General features: G+C 43.0%; 1 protein-coding gene across 4 annotated transcripts in view; it reads right to left on the reverse strand.

Moving 5' to 3' along the window:
• Positions 1-18,274, reverse strand: part of FN1 (fibronectin 1) — a 67,381-nt gene that overhangs the window by 30,880 nt on the left and 18,227 nt on the right. For all 4 annotated transcript variants that reach the window (XM_084644141.1, XM_084644140.1, XM_084644143.1 and 1 more), the window contains exons 11-21: positions 17,920-18,048; positions 15,994-16,137; positions 11,228-11,349; positions 9,584-9,761; positions 9,055-9,231; positions 8,046-8,174; positions 7,830-7,919; positions 7,128-7,322; positions 4,968-5,240; positions 1,412-1,678; positions 111-205 (exon numbers count right to left, since the gene is read on the reverse strand). In XM_084644141.1, coding sequence (XP_084500267.1) covers positions 111-205; positions 1,412-1,678; positions 4,968-5,240; positions 7,128-7,322; positions 7,830-7,919; positions 8,046-8,174; positions 9,055-9,231; positions 9,584-9,761; positions 11,228-11,349; positions 15,994-16,137; positions 17,920-18,048 — 1,799 coding nt within the window. The remainder of the gene's footprint in view (positions 1-110; positions 206-1,411; positions 1,679-4,967; positions 5,241-7,127; positions 7,323-7,829; positions 7,920-8,045; positions 8,175-9,054; positions 9,232-9,583; positions 9,762-11,227; positions 11,350-15,993; positions 16,138-17,919; positions 18,049-18,274) is intronic.

Below are 18,274 nucleotides of genomic sequence, written 5' to 3' on the forward strand. Positions count from 1 at the left end.
CAAACCATCGTCTATGGCCATTCGTTCTTAACTGGTCCGAGCTGGGTGACAGCTAATGGAATTAAGCAATAGAGAGCAAAACAGATCCAAAGGCTTCAGTGGGAAAATACCTTGAAACCAATCCTTGGCGCAGGTGTCCAGGTAACAACAATAGAAGTTTCTGTCACTTCTGTGTTATAGGGAGGGATAGAGCCCATGGACTGCACTGTGAAAGGAACAGAAAAAACGGAGTTCAAACTCAGCGCTACCCAGAGAGTTACAGAAATCTGTAACTCTGTGGGTAGCCCTTTGTGATGTTTAGGGGCGGGGGGGGGGGAGGAAGGGGTGTCAATGTTTGTTACCATTTACAATATTTGTTTTCAGGGTTCATAATTTGGTTGATCCTAGCATATATTCACAGACTTAGCACAGAAAAAGCTTTGGCTGAGATTTTGCATTTTATTCTTTAAAATACTGTCAATTCAATTTAAAAAGTATACAATTACACAACACATTCCTAACCTGGAATGGACTCAGTCCAATCAAGTAGATGTGAAAGGCAATAGCTTTCTTTATCTGACCCACACAGTGTCCTCACCACTAAGGCAGACACTATGGGCCAAGTGCATCTCTGGTGTAACTTTACTGAAGTCAATAATATTACAGCAGGGATAAATGTGGACGCTTGGTCTTAACTTCACACTGATATAAAACCCACACACTCCATTGAACAAAGGATGTGGTTATCAGCCTTATCGATGAGAGGTTTTGATTTTTGTTTATATCACAGCTTCATCGTTATTTGAATAGCAAAATCTATCTATTCTTTCTACAAGCATGCAGTGGTTCTTAACGAACTCATCATAACCCTAAAATCTTTGGGAAGAAACAGCCCTTTTATCTACTACTCATTCTCTTCAACCACTAGCTAACACACCAGAAAGGCTCAAACATAGAACTGTCTGAAAATGTTTTGAGGAAAAATGGCTTTTTCATCAAAATGCACAGTTCCATGGGAAATGTCAGCTTTTAATGATATTTTTTTCCCTGGGTTTTCACTGCAAAATTTGAAAATCCAACTAACAATCAAAATCCATTGGGTGAAACTAAAAACGTATGCTTGCCTGAAATGTGCTGGTGTTTGGGGTTGCCGACAGCTGACACTTTGGAAATCTTCAGCTTTAGATTTGTTTTTCAACAAAAAGCTGGAACATTTCATCAGAAATTTCTCATTGAAATGAAACATTTTTTGGTTTTTGCCTAAATTTCTTATGGAGTACGGGGGGGAACCATTTCCCGAGTAGCTCCAGTCAAATATTATTTCAAAGGACTTATTTTGAAAGACGAGTTAGAGGGGCCGGTTTCAAATGCAGTCTACATTTTTGAAGATGACAGTGTCATTGGTAAATGAATAAGCACCCATCATGCTTACGAGTAGTGAAGATTGCAGTTTCTCTGCTGCTTTGCTGGTTGCCTTTCACCGCCACAAGGTAGACAGTGTACTCGGACCCAGGCTGCAGGTTCCTCAGTGTGTATTTGGTGGCAGATGGCCCCACGTTGTACTGCTTTTGTTGGCCTCCTCTTGTGGGACCTGCAGTCAGTTGGTATCCTGTGATCGGAGCACGCGGTGGAGTCCAGGTCACTAACACTGCAGACTCAGTAACGTTGTCAAACCTTAGGTTGGTGGGAGCATCAAGTTCTAGAAGAAAATGCAACGTGTGAATTAACAGTTCTTCCATGGGTTTAAGCCTAAAGCTAGGCTTTCTTTTGAAAAATCTTGGGTGTCATTTTTTAAAAATACCAAAACATATGCACCAATTTTAATTAAAAAACACCACCACATTTCTGGGGAGGAATACGTTAATCTAAAATAGTCAAGCGGGGGACTATGCTGTAAAATAACCCTATGCAGGCTTCTCTCTCCTATATGAATTATACAAGGTTTTTGGAATGTTTCCTGTGTCTCCATACTGGTATTCTTTTTATCCTTAGGTGCTTTGCTATGTCAGGGCCTTTAAGTATGTGCTTAAGGTTATGTACGTACTTAGGTGGTGTGCTGGATCCAGACCAAAACAAATGCAGCAGAGCTGTTAACCCCTGACAAAATGCTTACTTATAGGAATTAAGGTCCAGGAAAGGTCCTGGGAAAAAGCAAGCCCAATGGGAGTTAGGCATCTGAATACCTTTAAAAAGCTGGCCCTATGTTGCTTAGTGCAGTAGTTTTCAACTTTTCCATGCCACAATCCCATGTTGCAGCTAGCATCAGTCAAAAAATGTTCCATCTACACATTTTTTTAAAATGGAACATAGTTTGAGTAAATGGAAATCTGTGGAAAAAAAATGGTTAATGGAACCTACCCCTCCAAAAAAAAAAAAAAAAAAAAGTCAGTTTTTGGGTTCTCAGGCCTGGTCTATACTGGCATGGGGGATTGATCTAAGTTACACAACTTCAGCTACGTGAATACCGTAGTTGAAGTCGACGTATTTAGACCTACTCACCGCGGTGTCTTCACTGCGGTGAGTCGACTGCTGCTGCTCCCCCGTTGACTCTGCCTGCACCTCTCGTGGCGGTGGAGTACAGGAGTCGGTGGGAGAGCGCTCGGGGGTCGATTTATCGCGTCTAGACTAGACGCGATAAATGGACCCCTGCTGGATCGATCGCTGCCCGCCAATCAGCGGGTAGTATAGACATACACTCAGTGTTTTAATTTTTATCAAAAATTTTTGGGGAGGGAAAAAATAACTCCCTTCCCCACCCCTGTCTATAAAGAAAAGAAGGATGGTCATAAAGAAAGGGAGAGTTATTGCGACCCTCCTCAAGCCTGTTAATGATCCTCACGTTGAGAACCAGCGATTTAGAGGATCTGAAGCTCTACTGACACTCGGGCTTGTTCTGCACACAAAATGACAGTGTTGTATCTCTCTCTCGTATGTAGACCTATACCAGTACAGAATTTGACCGGTCAGCTGTGTTAGGCTTTTATCACTTCTTCCACCCATGCAAAACATATTAAAAAAAGCACACACGATCATAGCTTATTTGTAGGCCACTGTTTAACGGAAGGACAAAGGGAGAAGCAAGTTTGCACCATGGGAAGACTTTTGCTGGAGAGTTTGTCTTGGGCAACCTGACTTATTTCTTTTTCCCAGGACTTTCAATCACAGGATACAATGCATCTGAATACTTTTAGCAATGTGGTTAAGACAAAGCAGTTAAGTGGATGATCACAGCCTATGAAAAACAATTCCAGATGTGTGTTACAAGGTCTATGCAGGCCTATTCAAATGGCTAGGCTCAGCTTCACATTCCAAATAAACATTTGGAGACAGTTTTGCAAAAGAGCTCAGCTCCCATTTAGGCACCTACATGAAGTGGGCAGATTTTCAGAAGCGCTATGCACCCGGCAAACCCCAATGAGAACAAACACTGGAAATTTTAGGTCTCAATGGGAGCTGAGCTCTGGGGGAAAATCTGGCCACTTGAGGGTTTTTTTTTGGTAAACAGCAAAGGAAATTCAGGTTGGGATTTTCAAAAAGGGTTTTCAATGGGATTTGTGCTCCTAAGTCATGTAGATGCTTTTGAAAATGTCCGGGCACCTAAACTTATTCCTTCTGAGGAAATGAAATAAGATCAAAACGTCTTTTGCTTCTCTCTTTTAGACACTCTGGGGCAGACTTTCAACAGTGAGAACAACCGTTCAGAATATGAGATCAATGAGAGCTGAGCCCTTTTGAAAGCCTGGCCCTGTGTGGAACTTCAGGATCAAAAACTGGGACACTGTTGTGGCCACTCTTTCAGGGTTGTGAAATACTCACAAGAGCCACATTCTGACGTTCTTTGATCGGCTTCCCTTGGGTTGGGAAAACACTTCAATAGCCATACCTAGCTGTTACACAGCGCTTGTCATCAGTAGATCTCAAAGCACTTTACAAAGGAGGTCAGTATCATTATATCCATTTTACAGATGGGGAAATCAAAGAGATGCGGAGCTTCACCTCTTTCCTTTGCATCCTTCAGTTGCTTGCTTCCAGCCTCTCTATGGTTGTGGGAAGCAAGGGACAGAGGGACTGCCAGGAAGTCCCCTTCTCCTCACACCTAGGAGCCAGAGGAGCGGTTTTGCAATGCACTGACTGGGCCACGGATACTGTACTGTCGTCATTGACAAAATCATGAGAGGCTTTGACCTTGAACACTGATTAGTGGGAAACACGCACTCCCTATGGGCCTGATCCGAAGTCCCATTGAAATCAATGCAAAAAACGTCCACAGACTTCAGTGGACTTTGAACAAAGCTCTGTGTGACAACAGTGAAACAGGGCTGTAAAAACACTTTCTAGCAGGGGAGCCAGAGGTCTTGAATAAACGTTTTGTACCCCCAACATTTTGATTGATGAGGCAATTCATGCCTCCTGAAAGGAGTAGCAGGACATCGTATCATGAACCAGGACTGACATGGTAACATTGGAATGTATTGTCACTTTAACTATGTGCCGATTCCTGTTCTTAGAGATACACGCACAGCTCCTGTGGCAGTCAATGAAAGCCAAGCGTGCAGCAATCAGCATTTAGATTGGGACGTACAAACGCAGTCTAAGCAAGCTAGGCTCCCAAATCCCATTGAAATTCACCCTTAGGTGCCTTTGAAAAGTCACAGCCTCAGACCTTTGCTAGCAATGAGCCAGAAGGGCACATACCTTCTCAATCAATTAAAAAAGAAAAAAAGAGAGAACTCCAGCCACATTAAATTGTTTCCAAACACCATGAGAGTTAAACCCCTATCAGAAAGCACTGGAAGAGAATACATCTATTAAGGAGATCAATACGTGATCAGCTGAATTCTCAGCCCCCATCATTTTGCTTATTGGGTGCTGCATGGCTAGATTGAACCGTTTCACTTTAAGTGATGTATTTACATGTTACTCTAAAGGAGGGGAAAAGAGTCACTTCCAAGTCCATAAAAAAAAAAACATCAAGGAAAGACACTTACTAGTCGTTTGCTCTCCAGTCAATGGCTTGCTCTCCCGGCCCTGGAGCACTGCAAAGACCTTGAAGAGATAGGTCGTTCCAGGTAAAAGGTCAGTGACCTCAGCAAAGTAATTCCTGGTAGTAGGCAGTTTCTGTCCTTGTACACCAGGGCGGTTAACTGGGAGGACTTCCACCCGATAGCCAGACACCGTGCTCGATGGTGGGGTCCATATGACGGTGATTTTGACATCGGTGACTTCCACAAACTGTAGCTCCTTGGGTGAAGGAACATCATCTGACAGAAGAGAAACATTCAGTAATACAGAAGGATTCCTTACAGAATGGTAAAGGTGACTCCAGGAATAAGGTACGGAACAAGGAAGAAGAAGTGAGTTCTCACTGAATAACTAAACTCTTAGACGTTTGACTGAGACCAGAAACTGTCAAATAAGCCCTATCTTAAGAAATGATTTTACAAAAATACCTGAGTCTACTGTACATCTGAAATTACATTGGGTGGCTTAGAAGATTTTAGTCTAAGCTTTACACACGATTATTTGTTGGCACAAAATTAAAACTGAAAAAGCAAATGCACATAACAGCAGAATGTCGACTCTGTAGAGAGCCACAAGTTTGAGAAAAACAACAAAAAACCCATCACTGGAAACAAGAAGTTATTTTGCTAATTAAGAAGAAAAAGGCTTTAATGAATGATTGGAGAGTCTATATATTAATTTTAAATCCAATACCTTTATAATTAAACAACTACAGGGCGTGACCCCAGCCTCACTGAAGTCAGCGGTAAAACTCCCACTGGCTTCAATGGTGCAGTATCAGAGCCGTTGTGGAGTCTTATATTCAACTGAGGTTTCTGATTACTTGTGCAAATGAGTTACACGATGCCTTATGGTTAACCAATACAAACATCGATAATTCTCAGACTATATGAATGACAAATCATAAAATCATTGGGCCTACCTAGTTCATTCCTGGCATTGTTCTCATCGCAAGAACATCCAATTCCATTCTCACCACACCGGCCCTAATTCTTTCAGAACATTTCTTTTTGGTTCTGTTATACAGCCTAATTGATTCCTTTTTTTTACATCAAGGGCAATTTTGTTTCAAACTTCGGTGCCTACAGTTAAGCTCCCAAATCCCTAAGTGCTGAGCAATTTCCACTCCTAATGACTTCAGCAGGGGCTCAGTACCTGAAAAAAATCTGGTTAATTATTCAGGTGTTTAAATATGGATCAGGGTACCAAACCCTAGACATCTGAAGTATCATGGCAACAAGACACCCTTTCAATACTGGTAACATTATCTCACACGAGAATCTTTATGACGACTTAGAAAAATCTGTTGAGATTTTCCCTTTGCCTAGACATGGTCTGACAACATGGATCAGCCTTTTGACTGGCCCGTCATCCTACTGCTAGCTATTAATATTATTTATTCTTTGTACTGCAGTAAGCACCTAGGAGTCCTAGTTATGGATCCCACAGAACAAAAAGATGAGCTCTGCGTAAGTGGTCTTGCGTCGACTTCGCTGTGTACGTGTCTTCACTTCAGTTTGGCTCCCATTGATGCCAAGTTCCTCTCTGCGCCAGGTTAATACTGCAATCTCCCCCAAGCACCACAGAGTCGTGGCTGATGTAATTAGATCCATGCAGTGTCACTGTAGACACTGCTTTGCTTACATCGACGCTTCCCGGCTTTCGGGAGTCATCCCACAACGTCCCACGCTGATGATACAATCAATACGAGCGCTCCTAGTGAGGACGTGCGCCCCCGACACAAGGTGGGCACACACACAAGTGATTTAATAGCCGTGGGGGTCGTATGCTGATGTAAGCTAGGTCGACATAATTTTGTAGTGTGGACGTGGCCTAAATAAGCATTAAGTCTCTGCTAATGAAAACAAGTGATCCCAAAGTGGTCATCTCTGATTAGCAGAAAGCCGCATTTGACTTTAATATGTCAATGTTTAAAGCTTGTACATGAGCTAAACATTGGCGAGGTTTCTGGTAAAGGACACTGTTGATTGTATGCCCTTTGCTGGTGGTCCAATTACAGCTAAAGCAGGACTCCAGAGACTGCATTTTTCTTTTCATTTGGCCCTGCTGTGTCTGACGAATTGCTTTGGAATGAACAATATCCCAGGAAGCATGCTGGCTATTACCTTTGGGTGGGATGCCCGTGGTTTCCTGCTGGATAAAGACAGGAGTACTCTCTTGATTTTCTTCCACTGCATAGATGGTGATGTTATACTGAACCCCAGGCATTAAGTCACTGAGGGTCACAGAGGTAGCGGTGTCGGGCAAGTTGAGCTCCGTGCTACTACCTTCCACTGATGGGGTATAGACAATTCGGTAGCCTAATGTGACAAAACAGACATGATCACCAGACACAATCACTATCACCAGCACAAGGAACTGTAAAAATAAGATATGAACACATTTTCCCCCAGGGATCCAAAAAACACCCCTGAACTTTTAAGAATATGCGTCCCAGGTTTGTTATGGGGATGATGTGGGGGCAGACAGAGGCCATGGGTGCAGAGGATAGTGGGGTTGCCGTTAGTCAAACCTGGATCTGCAAGTGAACCCGCAGAATCAGTTGTCACCCAGCCCACTGAACTAGGCTTCAAACCAGGGTTCAAACTGGAAAACCCATCAGGAATGAAACAGGCTCCTTGCAGCCTGCCTGCAAGGGGCATCTTGTACTCCCCATTTGTCTGAAAGACACTTTCCATGTGGCGTCCCAGGGTGGACAGAATTGCTCATCTGCTCTGTGGCGCTTTGTATGTTCCTCTCTTCTGAATGTCAGGTTTTGCAAACATTCCCTCAACAGTTTAAAATAGTTACATGTAAATGAGGCAGACCTGTGATGGGAGCTTGTGGTCTGCTCCAGCTAACGACTATTGAAGTGTCATCAACTTTATCCACGTTATGTTTGGGAGGTGCATCAGGTGCTGTTTAAAAGAGGTGAAGGGAATAACAGATGAGAAAAGCGAGTGATGCCAAGACATGTCAGAACATCTGAGAACAATCCACAGAACAGAGACTTCCAAAGCCAAGCAGCACATCCCAACATGTACCTGTTGTCTGGGAAGTAGACAGGATCAGATTCTGTTCTCCTTCTTCTGAGATCTGATAGACGTTGATGATGTACTTACGTCCAGGTAGCAAGTCTGGGATGTTAACAGAGGTGGCTGTGCTCGGGAGATCTTTGCAAAAAAAGAAAATAGAAAAGACTTTGCAATGTTGCTTTTTTCTCACCAAACAAACCAACCAAAAACTCTGGGTTGGTTCTGTCGACTCACAATTTTCTTGTGATAACATTTGCTTGGTCTGAGCCTGCTCTCTAGTCCCATCACAAAGCCCCAGAGTCTAGGACAGTTCTCTACAACTGGCAGGCTACTTAGAAGAAGGTCGGGGCACGGACTAGCCAGGGGAGACCAGGTCAGCCGTAAGGTGCAGTGGCAGGTTTGCACAGCAACCAATTTCACTCTGCCTGACTTTAGCTGCTGCTATGAGTCCAGCACTGATTTGACACCAGTTCGCACCCTGATTTGCTAGTTGTCAGGGAGGGTTTGAAGAATTATCTGGGTGGTTCATGCATAATTCATATTAAACATTCAGAGGGGGCAGCAGCTGAATGGAAAATCAATCAGAGAACGTTGTCCGTTCCCTCAGAGTCTTTTCCGGAGCACAACTCCTGGTAGTGTTTAAACACTATCCTCATAATGCTCCTGTGAAATATTACCATCCCCGTTTTAGAGAGAGAACTGAGAAACGGAGAGACTAAAGTTGACCAGCCCATGGTCACACAGAGCCCCTACGGCAGAGAGAGGGATGAAACCGAGATCTCCTGAATCGCAGCCTAGTGCTTTAACCCCCAGCCCATCCTTCCCAGCTCGTCGAATATGCGGATATTCCAGAATGTGGAGATCTCAATGGAAAAAAATATTAAACAAGAGTTAGTCAGATCTTCAAAAAAAGGATGGTTCTAAGAATTCACACGGATAGAAGAGTAGGAGAAGCAACTCCCCACCACAGAGCTACACTAATCTACCCTGGCCAAACAGGTTCAAACATCTGCCTTACCAAGGTACTGTGGCTCATCGCCCTCCTCACTAAGTTCATACTCAACGCGGAATCCTGAGACAGTGTCAGAGGCGGAAACCCAGGAGACTACAAAACTACTTGCTGTAATTTCTGTGACCGATTCAGAGGTAGCAACCACAGGAGAAAGTGGAGTTGTCTCTCCTGAAAGGGTGTTGCCTGCAAAGGAAAACAGATGCGGAGATGTCAGAAAGTATTACTTGAATTAACAAATACCAACCCAAAAGAAATGAAGGGACAGCTCCTCAGCTGGGGTTAACTGACATGGGTCCATCATCTTCAGCGGAGCTCTGTCGATTTACGCCAGCTAGGATCTAGGCGTACCTATTACCTTTCTAAAAAGGCAAGTACGCAGTGTGGCAAATAAGCAAAAAAACCAGTCTATTATAATATCCACAGAGGATGCAGCTGAATTTTTCACAGGAAACAAATAACTTAGGAAACGATCGTACAAGGAAGTAAAGTGTAGGACAGCGGCTGTATGGAAATACGGTTTCATACGGTTACTTACTAGAAATAGGTGTCGTACTAGTGGTGGTAAAATCAAAGCGTGTGACCTCTCTGTGTCCATATTGCTGCACGCTGATGAGCTGCCCTTCATACAACACCCCAGGTTTCAGGCCTGAGATAGTGTGGGAGTTCAAGTGACCTGGAATGGTGGCTTCTTTCCACACCACTCTCTGGTTTTTCTAAGAGAACAAAGACATCCAATACCATGAGAGACACCCCCAAAGCTCAAGAGCAGAAATCTCAAATTATGCTTTGATATGGCAGCCGATCACGGTGGCATCTGGAAGCCTATGTCTGTGGCAGGACTAATATCAGGATGAACAAAAGTCCTCAGGAGGAGGAGGGGCTAGCAGTGCACTGTGGCCCTCCAGAGGCATTTAGCTGTGGTTAATGTATAATGGGATACTGGATAACGATCCTGTTAAAATTAGGGATATGCCCTGAGATTTTAATGGTTCTCCTTTGAAAAGGTTTAAGCAGCAATATATACCCAGCGATCAATCAAGAAGCTAGAAAAGTCAGCCAGCAATTCTACAGCAGGTACAATATTTGGAGATCATCCAGTAACACACTGAGCTACCCTCTGACAACAATGCTCAGCAAGATTCTTCCCCTCTGACCCACACTTGATTTCTACGGGAAGTGCTAAACTAAATCCCCACCTTGCTAAGGTCAGGCCCCCAGTGTTTAAAGCCCATTTCATTAAGGAAGTCCAAAGTCCTTATCCAAAGTCCATCGAAATCAGTGGAAAGATTCCAACGGACTTCAAGGGGCTTTGGACCAGGCCCAGATTGCTCTCGTAACGCCAAGCGGTGGGTATGCACCAACATGTTTAATGGATGAGTAGGCATCTATAAAGAGTGTTGTCTGGGGGCACTGTCAGACGACTCATTTGCATTGGTTAAATTGAATCATTCTTAAATATGAATAAGCCAGCAAGCTGTGGCTAACCAGTTTTGGCTCAGACTTTACAGAAGGCAATGACTTGTGTTTATTTAATCTGCTGCCAGATGTTTACATCTTTGTATCCTGCTCATTTCTACCTCCTCGTTATGGTGATACAATCTGTCCCAGTTGTTCCAGTAATATGTCCATGGTACAAAGCCAACGTTCCCTCCAAATAAGGAAACTTTCACAAGGATTTATACTAGTCATCCAACACATAATCAACTGCCTAATTTTCCAGCATATTTGCTAACTCTGTAGACCCAGATCCTCAAAGATACTTAGGCACCTAACTCCACTTGAAATCATAAATTCATAAGCACATTGATCAGTAATGCTCACTCACAAATATCCATAATCACTGTACATGCTTAGATAATATCTGTCACTTTTAATCCTCAGTGAAAGCGTTCTCTACAGTAGGGAAAGATCACTGAATTAGCAACTAGAGCTGGATGAAAACAATCCTTCCCGCCCCGCCCCCCCAATACCTTTTTTTTTTTTTCCTTTTAATTTTAAGAAATTGGGAATTTTTATCAGAAAATTTCTGTTTTCATTAGTGTTTTTCAGGTTTTCATTGGGAAAAAAGTTAAAAGCCCAAAACCAAAAATGTTTTGATTTTTGGCTTTTGAGAGCCTTGCATGGATGTCAGGAGCTACAAATGCAGATGATTTATATTATGATTGAAGGAAGCACTTACCGGTTTCCATCGGAGAATATACTTGGAAATGTGAGAGGATTCGGGTGCATTCCACTGGATAGGATGGGAGTTGGGATGACTTGCACTCTCAGTGATAATCACTTGCACAGGACCAGTGGCACCTGAAAGGGAAGTTCCCCATTTTAACTTAATTAGGGAGTTTCCCCCTCTAGTTTGCTATTCAGTGCATCCAAGATTTATTAATCAAAATGCATTTGCTTGTCCAATATTACTATGAACATTTGAAATAAATAGGTTTTCACTCTATCCCCCAGGTTCCAACACTCATTATAGCGAATGCTCTGGTACACCTGTCTCATCTTGCTCTTTAGGCATTAGCATATGCTGTCTGGAAAAACTTACAATGGAAGACTTGTGTCTGTGATGGAAGACTTGTGTCATAAGTGGTATGGAAAGAGACTTGCAAAACAGAGCCAGATAGTTTGACAGAGCATGGGGAATAAGAGGACTTTTTCAACATGCGCTTATTATAAGTGAAATTTTATCAGTTACCTTTCGCTGCAATTTGGGTTAATTTTTAAAAGCAAAAAAATCTCTGCTAACTTAAAGCCTCATCCTGTGTCATGCTAAGGACCTCTGGCAAGGTGCTGAGGATCCTCAACATGTAAGCCAATGGGAGTTGGGTAGGTCCAGCACCTTGCTAGACGGGGTCCATGGAATGCTTTCCCAGAATTAAAACTGATCTCCAAGGCTAATTAGAGTCTGTCTCAAGGCAGGATCGATGTCCTAAGAGCTGCACAAGGCAGCCCAATAAAATCAGGGTGCTTCAGAATGCTGGAGAATCTTAGATGCTGACCAGCTGGAGAGAAGGTCAACAATACGGCCACCGCCAGTAAAAGGTTCAGAAATCTCTTACATGTACTGGAACAAAAGCAGAACTAGGGGCAGAATAAGTTTCCATATAAAACACCCACATTTTTGTGGAGCTGTTTAGGGATAGGTTGTGAACCTCTTATTCAGGAAGTTGCACCTCCATCTCTCAATGGGACTAGCCCCATATCATCATACGATTGTTTGGATAAAGACCCCAGCCTTAGGCTTCAAAAAAAAAAAAAGAGGGGATCTCTAACAATTTTCTTTACATTTATTCAAATGACACATTCTTCCATCCTGTAGCAAAAGGCAGTTTTTCTGCTAATGATTGAAGATCATCAGTTAAAAGACCCTATGCATTTTACAACATCTCTGAATCAACTCATTTTAAAACCTGCGTTTGAAACGACTGCCTTAAGCACCTGCATGGAGGAAAAACATGACTTGCACACACAGGCCCACAAGCCAACCGACAGCCCAGAGGTTTAGTTGTAGGCCTGCAACAGAGCACTTTTGTAAACTCAAAGGCCCCGATTCAGAAAAGCACTTAATCATGTATTTTAAGTGCATCCCTATGCAGCAAAGCGTTTACGTACATGCGTATGTCCCACTGACTTTAAGCATGTGCTTAAGTACTTTGCTGAATCAGGACCAAAGATGCTAATGGCTTGCTCCAATGCTCACTAGAGACCAATGGAAAGGCACCCACAATTCCACTGGGTATTGGATCAAGCTCATAATTCACAGCACCTTTTTGTCTTGTTTATGCTCCTTTCTCTGACTCCTCCCCTGAACCACATTGTGAAAAGCTTTCAAATAAATGCTGAAAAGGTCATTGAACACTCAGATGGTCTTACACAGTAGGTGTAAGTTCCCAGAGAACTCCAGCATAGAGCAGTCTGACTCCGCAGGATGATCTGTTATTTTAGCCATTAAATCCCCCTCCTTTTTTAAAAAAAAAGTTTCCTTTTATGGTCTGTTTGGATAACAGCGTAACATACATACCTGCATATACTTAAAAAGACTTCCAGCCCAAACAAATCCATACCCACCCAGAGAATATTTCAAAGCTTGTCTAACCCCAAATCTACATTCAGGAACTTTATATTTGATTCATGTGCACATTTCCAGGCCCTCTCATGTCCGAAGCCTTGGTTTCCAGTCTAACGGAGCGCATATTTCACATAACTCAGTGAGATGTTTGTTTTAGAAGTCTGAGGCGTCAATGAGGCTCAGTAAGAAATTCAGCAAAGAAATCCAGAGGGCTATGTCCCATTCTTCCCTTCACTGGCAGTCCTTAGTTCTACCATCCAATTCCTGTTTTGTCTCTCATATAAGAGTTCAATTGTGAGCCTCAATCTGTGTCCACAGAGAGAGAGAGGAAGGATGGGTAAGGCTGGAGGCACAAAGGCCCGGATCCACAAACGTATTTAGATTTCTATCTTCCACTGAAATCAACAGAAGTTAGGAATCTAAGTACCTTTGTTGATCTGACCCAAAGAGACTATGCAATATGGCCAAGGTCAAACAGAGTATGGCACTAGCTTGGGATTTGGGAGACACTGATTCAGTCCCCTGCTGTGCCACAGATTTCCTGCCTGGCCTTGGGCAAATCACTTCGGGTGCATCTACGCTGCAAAAAAAAGAACCACAGCCACACAGAGCTGAGTCTCAGAGCCTGGGTCAACTGACTCAGGCAGAGGGGCTAAAAATAGCAGTTTAGACATTCAAGTTTGGGGTGGAGCTCGGGCTCTGAAACCAGGCATGGGGTGTGTTTCTCAGAGCCCAAGGGCAAACATCTAGATGGCCTTGCGGGGCTCGTGCTAAGTCCGCTGACCCGAGCTCTGAGACTCACTGCTGTGGGGTTGCAGGGTTTTTTGTTTTTTTTTTTTGCATTGTAGACACCCTCTTAGGCTCTTTGTGCCTCACATCCTTTCCTTCCTCACAGGGCTGTCATGAGGATAAATCATTAAGGATTGTGAGGCACTCAGGTTCTGGGTTAATGAGGGCCACACAAGATGCAAGGGGATCTAAAGAGCCCACTTATACCCTTCATGGGCCACCAGCATGGCCAGAGCCTGTAGGGTTGGGGCCAAAGCTGCTGCCGTGTTGCCTCGCCCCTTCCTCATAACTGGGTGGAGAATGAGCAGGCCGTACAGAACCGCCAATTCACCAGGGAGCTGGAATAAGTGAGCAGAAAGGCAGGTGATTACCTGCCCCCCACCCCTCCATAGGGCAACTCCCCAGTGAGGATGAAAATTCAAAAAATCTCAGAAATGTTCACGAGCTACAAAATATTTCCATTTCTGTCAGTCAAAACACGGTGTTTTGATCAGTTCAATACATTTTTTTTAAAAAATGTATCCGTTTTTTTTTGTTGTTTACTATAATTAGCTTATATTTCAAAACAAAACGTGATTGCAAACCAGAAACCCAGAATTTTTCATTCCAAAATGTCAAAGGCAATGCTTCAACAATTTTAAGTTGTTTATTTCCCGCCCCCCAAACTTTTGAAGGGAAAAATTTGTCCGAAGCTAACAGTTCTCTTGAAAAACTTCAGTTTGGATGAAAAAGCATTTTTCTGATGGAAAAACATTTCATCAAAAAACTCCTGACCAGCTCTACTTATGAGTACTAACCTGCCAGCTACTCACAGATCTCATTTTATTCTCCTTAAGACAACGTATGTATGTAAATCACAAGCCTATTATTTTGCTTTATCTGTGTTTTCACAAGCATTCCATTTATATAAACTAAAAACATCACTCATACACAGTTACATCTTCACTGCAACATACTTCTGTTATTAGAGCATGCTGTTTTGCCTCAGAGAAATGGGTGTGATAAGACAGTAAGTACACAGGTCTGTAAAATACCAAAGCAGTACAATGGTTGTTAACGGAGTACTTACCTTTTTCCGAGTCTGGCTTTATTAGAAATTTTTCTGCCAATAATCAAAATGGGATTGATAATAATCATCTTCGTGATATAGAAGTTATGCACTAAAATTACTCTGTCCGTTTTAACGGAGCTACTTAATATTTATACCAACGTGGAAGCAAGGTCTGGGCCAGTGAACCACACAATACATTGAGAGTGGAACTGGTTTTCTACAAATCCTTTAGTCAGAGTGTTTGCCTGTAAAGTTTTAATATTTAAACTAAGGCCCAGTTGGAGAAGCAAACTTTAAACAGAAGAGTTGGTGCAACTGCTGCTCTTATCACGTTATGTTCATGGAACTACGGAAGAACAAACCAGCAAACAGAGACATTGACCTGCCTCTGAATATTTCCTAGAATTGATTGGGCAAAGGAGAGTTCAAAAGTTTTGCTTGGGGCACTGACCATGGAAGGCATTTCCTGCCATGGTGCATTTTGCTTCAGCAGGTGGGTTGGGTAAGAATATAGATTCTTCAAGCAATATATAGATAGTAGATAGATTGCAAAGCTATCATTTCAGTGAAACACCAAAGTGGAAATAAAACCAAAATGGGCCAGATTCTAGTGTGAATCTAGATTCTAGAGTAACCCCAGTGAAGCCAATGGAATGACTCCGATTTTTATGGTGATCAGTCTCTGGCCCTCTACTTGTAAGATTGACACTTTCTTGTGTCCGCCTTCAGGTGGAAACAGTTCTGCTGCTGAAGAAAACCAACAGGAATTTCCTACCATGTTGTGAGCTGAACAACTGCAAACCATCCACAGGCAAAAGAACCTAGAGAATTCAAACCCTTACTTGCTCGTTATATATAGGGAAAACCACCTAACCTTATTTGACGTTGACAAGGATATGAAAGGACATGCAGATTGCCGAGATCAGCAGAGGAAGCAGGCTGGGTATTTACCCTGTGCTCCACTCATGTGGCCAACCCCATCCTAGCACACTAAAACAGAGCTAGTCAGGAGAATGTGTTTACTCTTTAGGATTCTTACCTGGATAGGTCTGCAGAGGTTGACAATGCCACTCTCCAATACCCCGGCCGTAGCAATAGCACTGGTATCTAACACCATGAACATACTTCTCCCATGAATCCCCAATTTGATAAAAGGTCCGGGATTCTGAATCCTGGCACTGGTCTGAAGGCACGAAACAGGTACAGGTAAGTGTCAAATGTTGACTTAAACGACCAAAAAACCAAAATCAAAATGTTGGATCAACATACAGAAGAAGAGGAAAAACACACTGCAAATAGCGTTCCTCCAAGCATTACTCAAAGGGGCAACAGAAGTCTAACTTCAAAACTAGGGTACTTGGAAACTCATCCAGACCCTAGATTTACTACTGCAAAGCAAGTCAGAGGTTTGGATATTAATTCAGCTGGGGTATGTTTTGAACAATGACAGCATGCCAAGGACAGGCTCTGATCCTGCAGTCCTGCCGCCCCCTAGAGTCAATGGAGCCACAAGGAGCTGGGCAGCAGATATTATTTTACAGCCTGGTTCGGCTTCAGCCACTGCACCTGTTCGTCTCTCCTTTAAGGCTCAATCTTGTTCCCATGAAATCAATGGCAAAACTCAGGTGTAAACTCTACAGCAACACCATTTACTTCAACACACTGATTCCAGACATAGGGGAGCATAACTCATATCTGAAACCGGCTCAGTAAGAGTCTTACTGATGGACTGCAGTGAGCATTAACTGTATACTCCCTTTGGGAGTATGGGGACTAGGTTTGGGGAAATCAATGACAAGATTCAACAGACAGCAGCTTTGTTGATATTTTCCAACTCATTTTAAAACAAATTTATTTCCTTCTTTCAAAGGAGCAATTTGCAAGAACTTTACTATCTGATAGCTCAGTGGTTTGAGCATTGGCCTGCTAAACCTAGGGTTGTGAGTTCAATCCTTGAGGGGGCCATTTAGGGATCTGGGGCAAAAATTGGGGATTGGTCCTGCTTTGAGCAGGGGGCTGGACTAGATGACCTTCTGAGGTCCCTTCCAACTCTGATATTATATGACATTATATATATGATCTCCAGTAAATCTGGGCAGACATACGATAAATAAAGCAGAATTTAACCACTAGTGCTTTCTGAACTGTTGCCAAAGAAAACATATTAAAGTTCTCTTGGGGTTGGTAATCGCAGATCAAACAACTAAGTCTTATCACCAAATCAGAGTTCATTTTTTTGGTCAGAAAAGTAGAAATCTCTTCATTCTAGTACAGAACTATGATGGTTTTAGCTAAATTCTGGCATGCTATTAGCACTCGCACTCTTAGCATTGGCTTGCTCGCTTTTTGTTTGGCTGCCCAGTATAATAAGCAGCCAAATAAAATAAGTTTCGTTCACAGTAAGATAATATTTGCTGGTGCAATCTTCCATGCTTTTCAGTTCAGTCAAGAGACCAGAAGATTTCGGCAAAGCGGAGAAAAAAGAACAATTTACAAGGTAGGGTTTAGCATTACTGGCTTGCTCCACACAACAGCTGATTGCACAAAATCGGAGGTCCCTGCTGAACGCCTTATTTGTCAGAGTTCCGTCGAATGGGTTGCTAAAAATGATCTGTTAGCCCGCAACATTGGCAGCTACTGAAGCTAGAGTGTATTATAGTGTAGGAATACTCCACGGGAGGAATCAGTAAGGAGTAAAGTTGCCACTACCTATGGTTATTGCAGATATTATCAGCTTCTCCCATGACATGTCAGATAACCTGAGTTAAGTCAAACTCTGCTCTTACTCACTGCGCTGCAACTCCTCTGAAGTCACAGTCACTCCAGTTTTCTCCTAGTGTGATTGAGGGCAGATTCTGTCCAAAGATCTGGCCCAAATTCACCCACCCGCCCTATCACACATTTCCTTGTTATTGCGTAGCTACGACCTGGCCTTGGCGAGCGGAGCAGCTGGGAATTAACCTACCGACAGGATCACATTTCCATCTCCCACGACCCTGGCCAAAGCATGTGCAGTTCAGCATGTGTCCTTCTTCATGACGCTTGTGAAATGTCTGGTTAACATCATAGGTGGTGTCATCGACAATACACTGATCTGTTTGAGAGAAAACAGAATACTTCCCTCAACGATTGCTTTAAGTAAAAGAAGTTATAGAATACTTCTTCTATGGAACATATTCTTCCCCCTCCCCATCAGCGCAATGAGACTTATTGCCACAAAAAGCTCTAGAAAAGAGAGACAGCCCCTCAGGTATCTGTCAGAGATAAGTGTGATCTTCCCAGGATAGGATTAAACACTATGATCCCCTGTGTCCACTTGT

Source organism: Lepidochelys olivacea (assembly GCF_965140295.1).
Source record: "Lepidochelys olivacea isolate rLepOli2 genome assembly, chromosome: 11".
In the NCBI taxonomy this organism is placed as follows: Eukaryota; Metazoa; Chordata; order Testudines; family Cheloniidae; genus Lepidochelys; species Lepidochelys olivacea.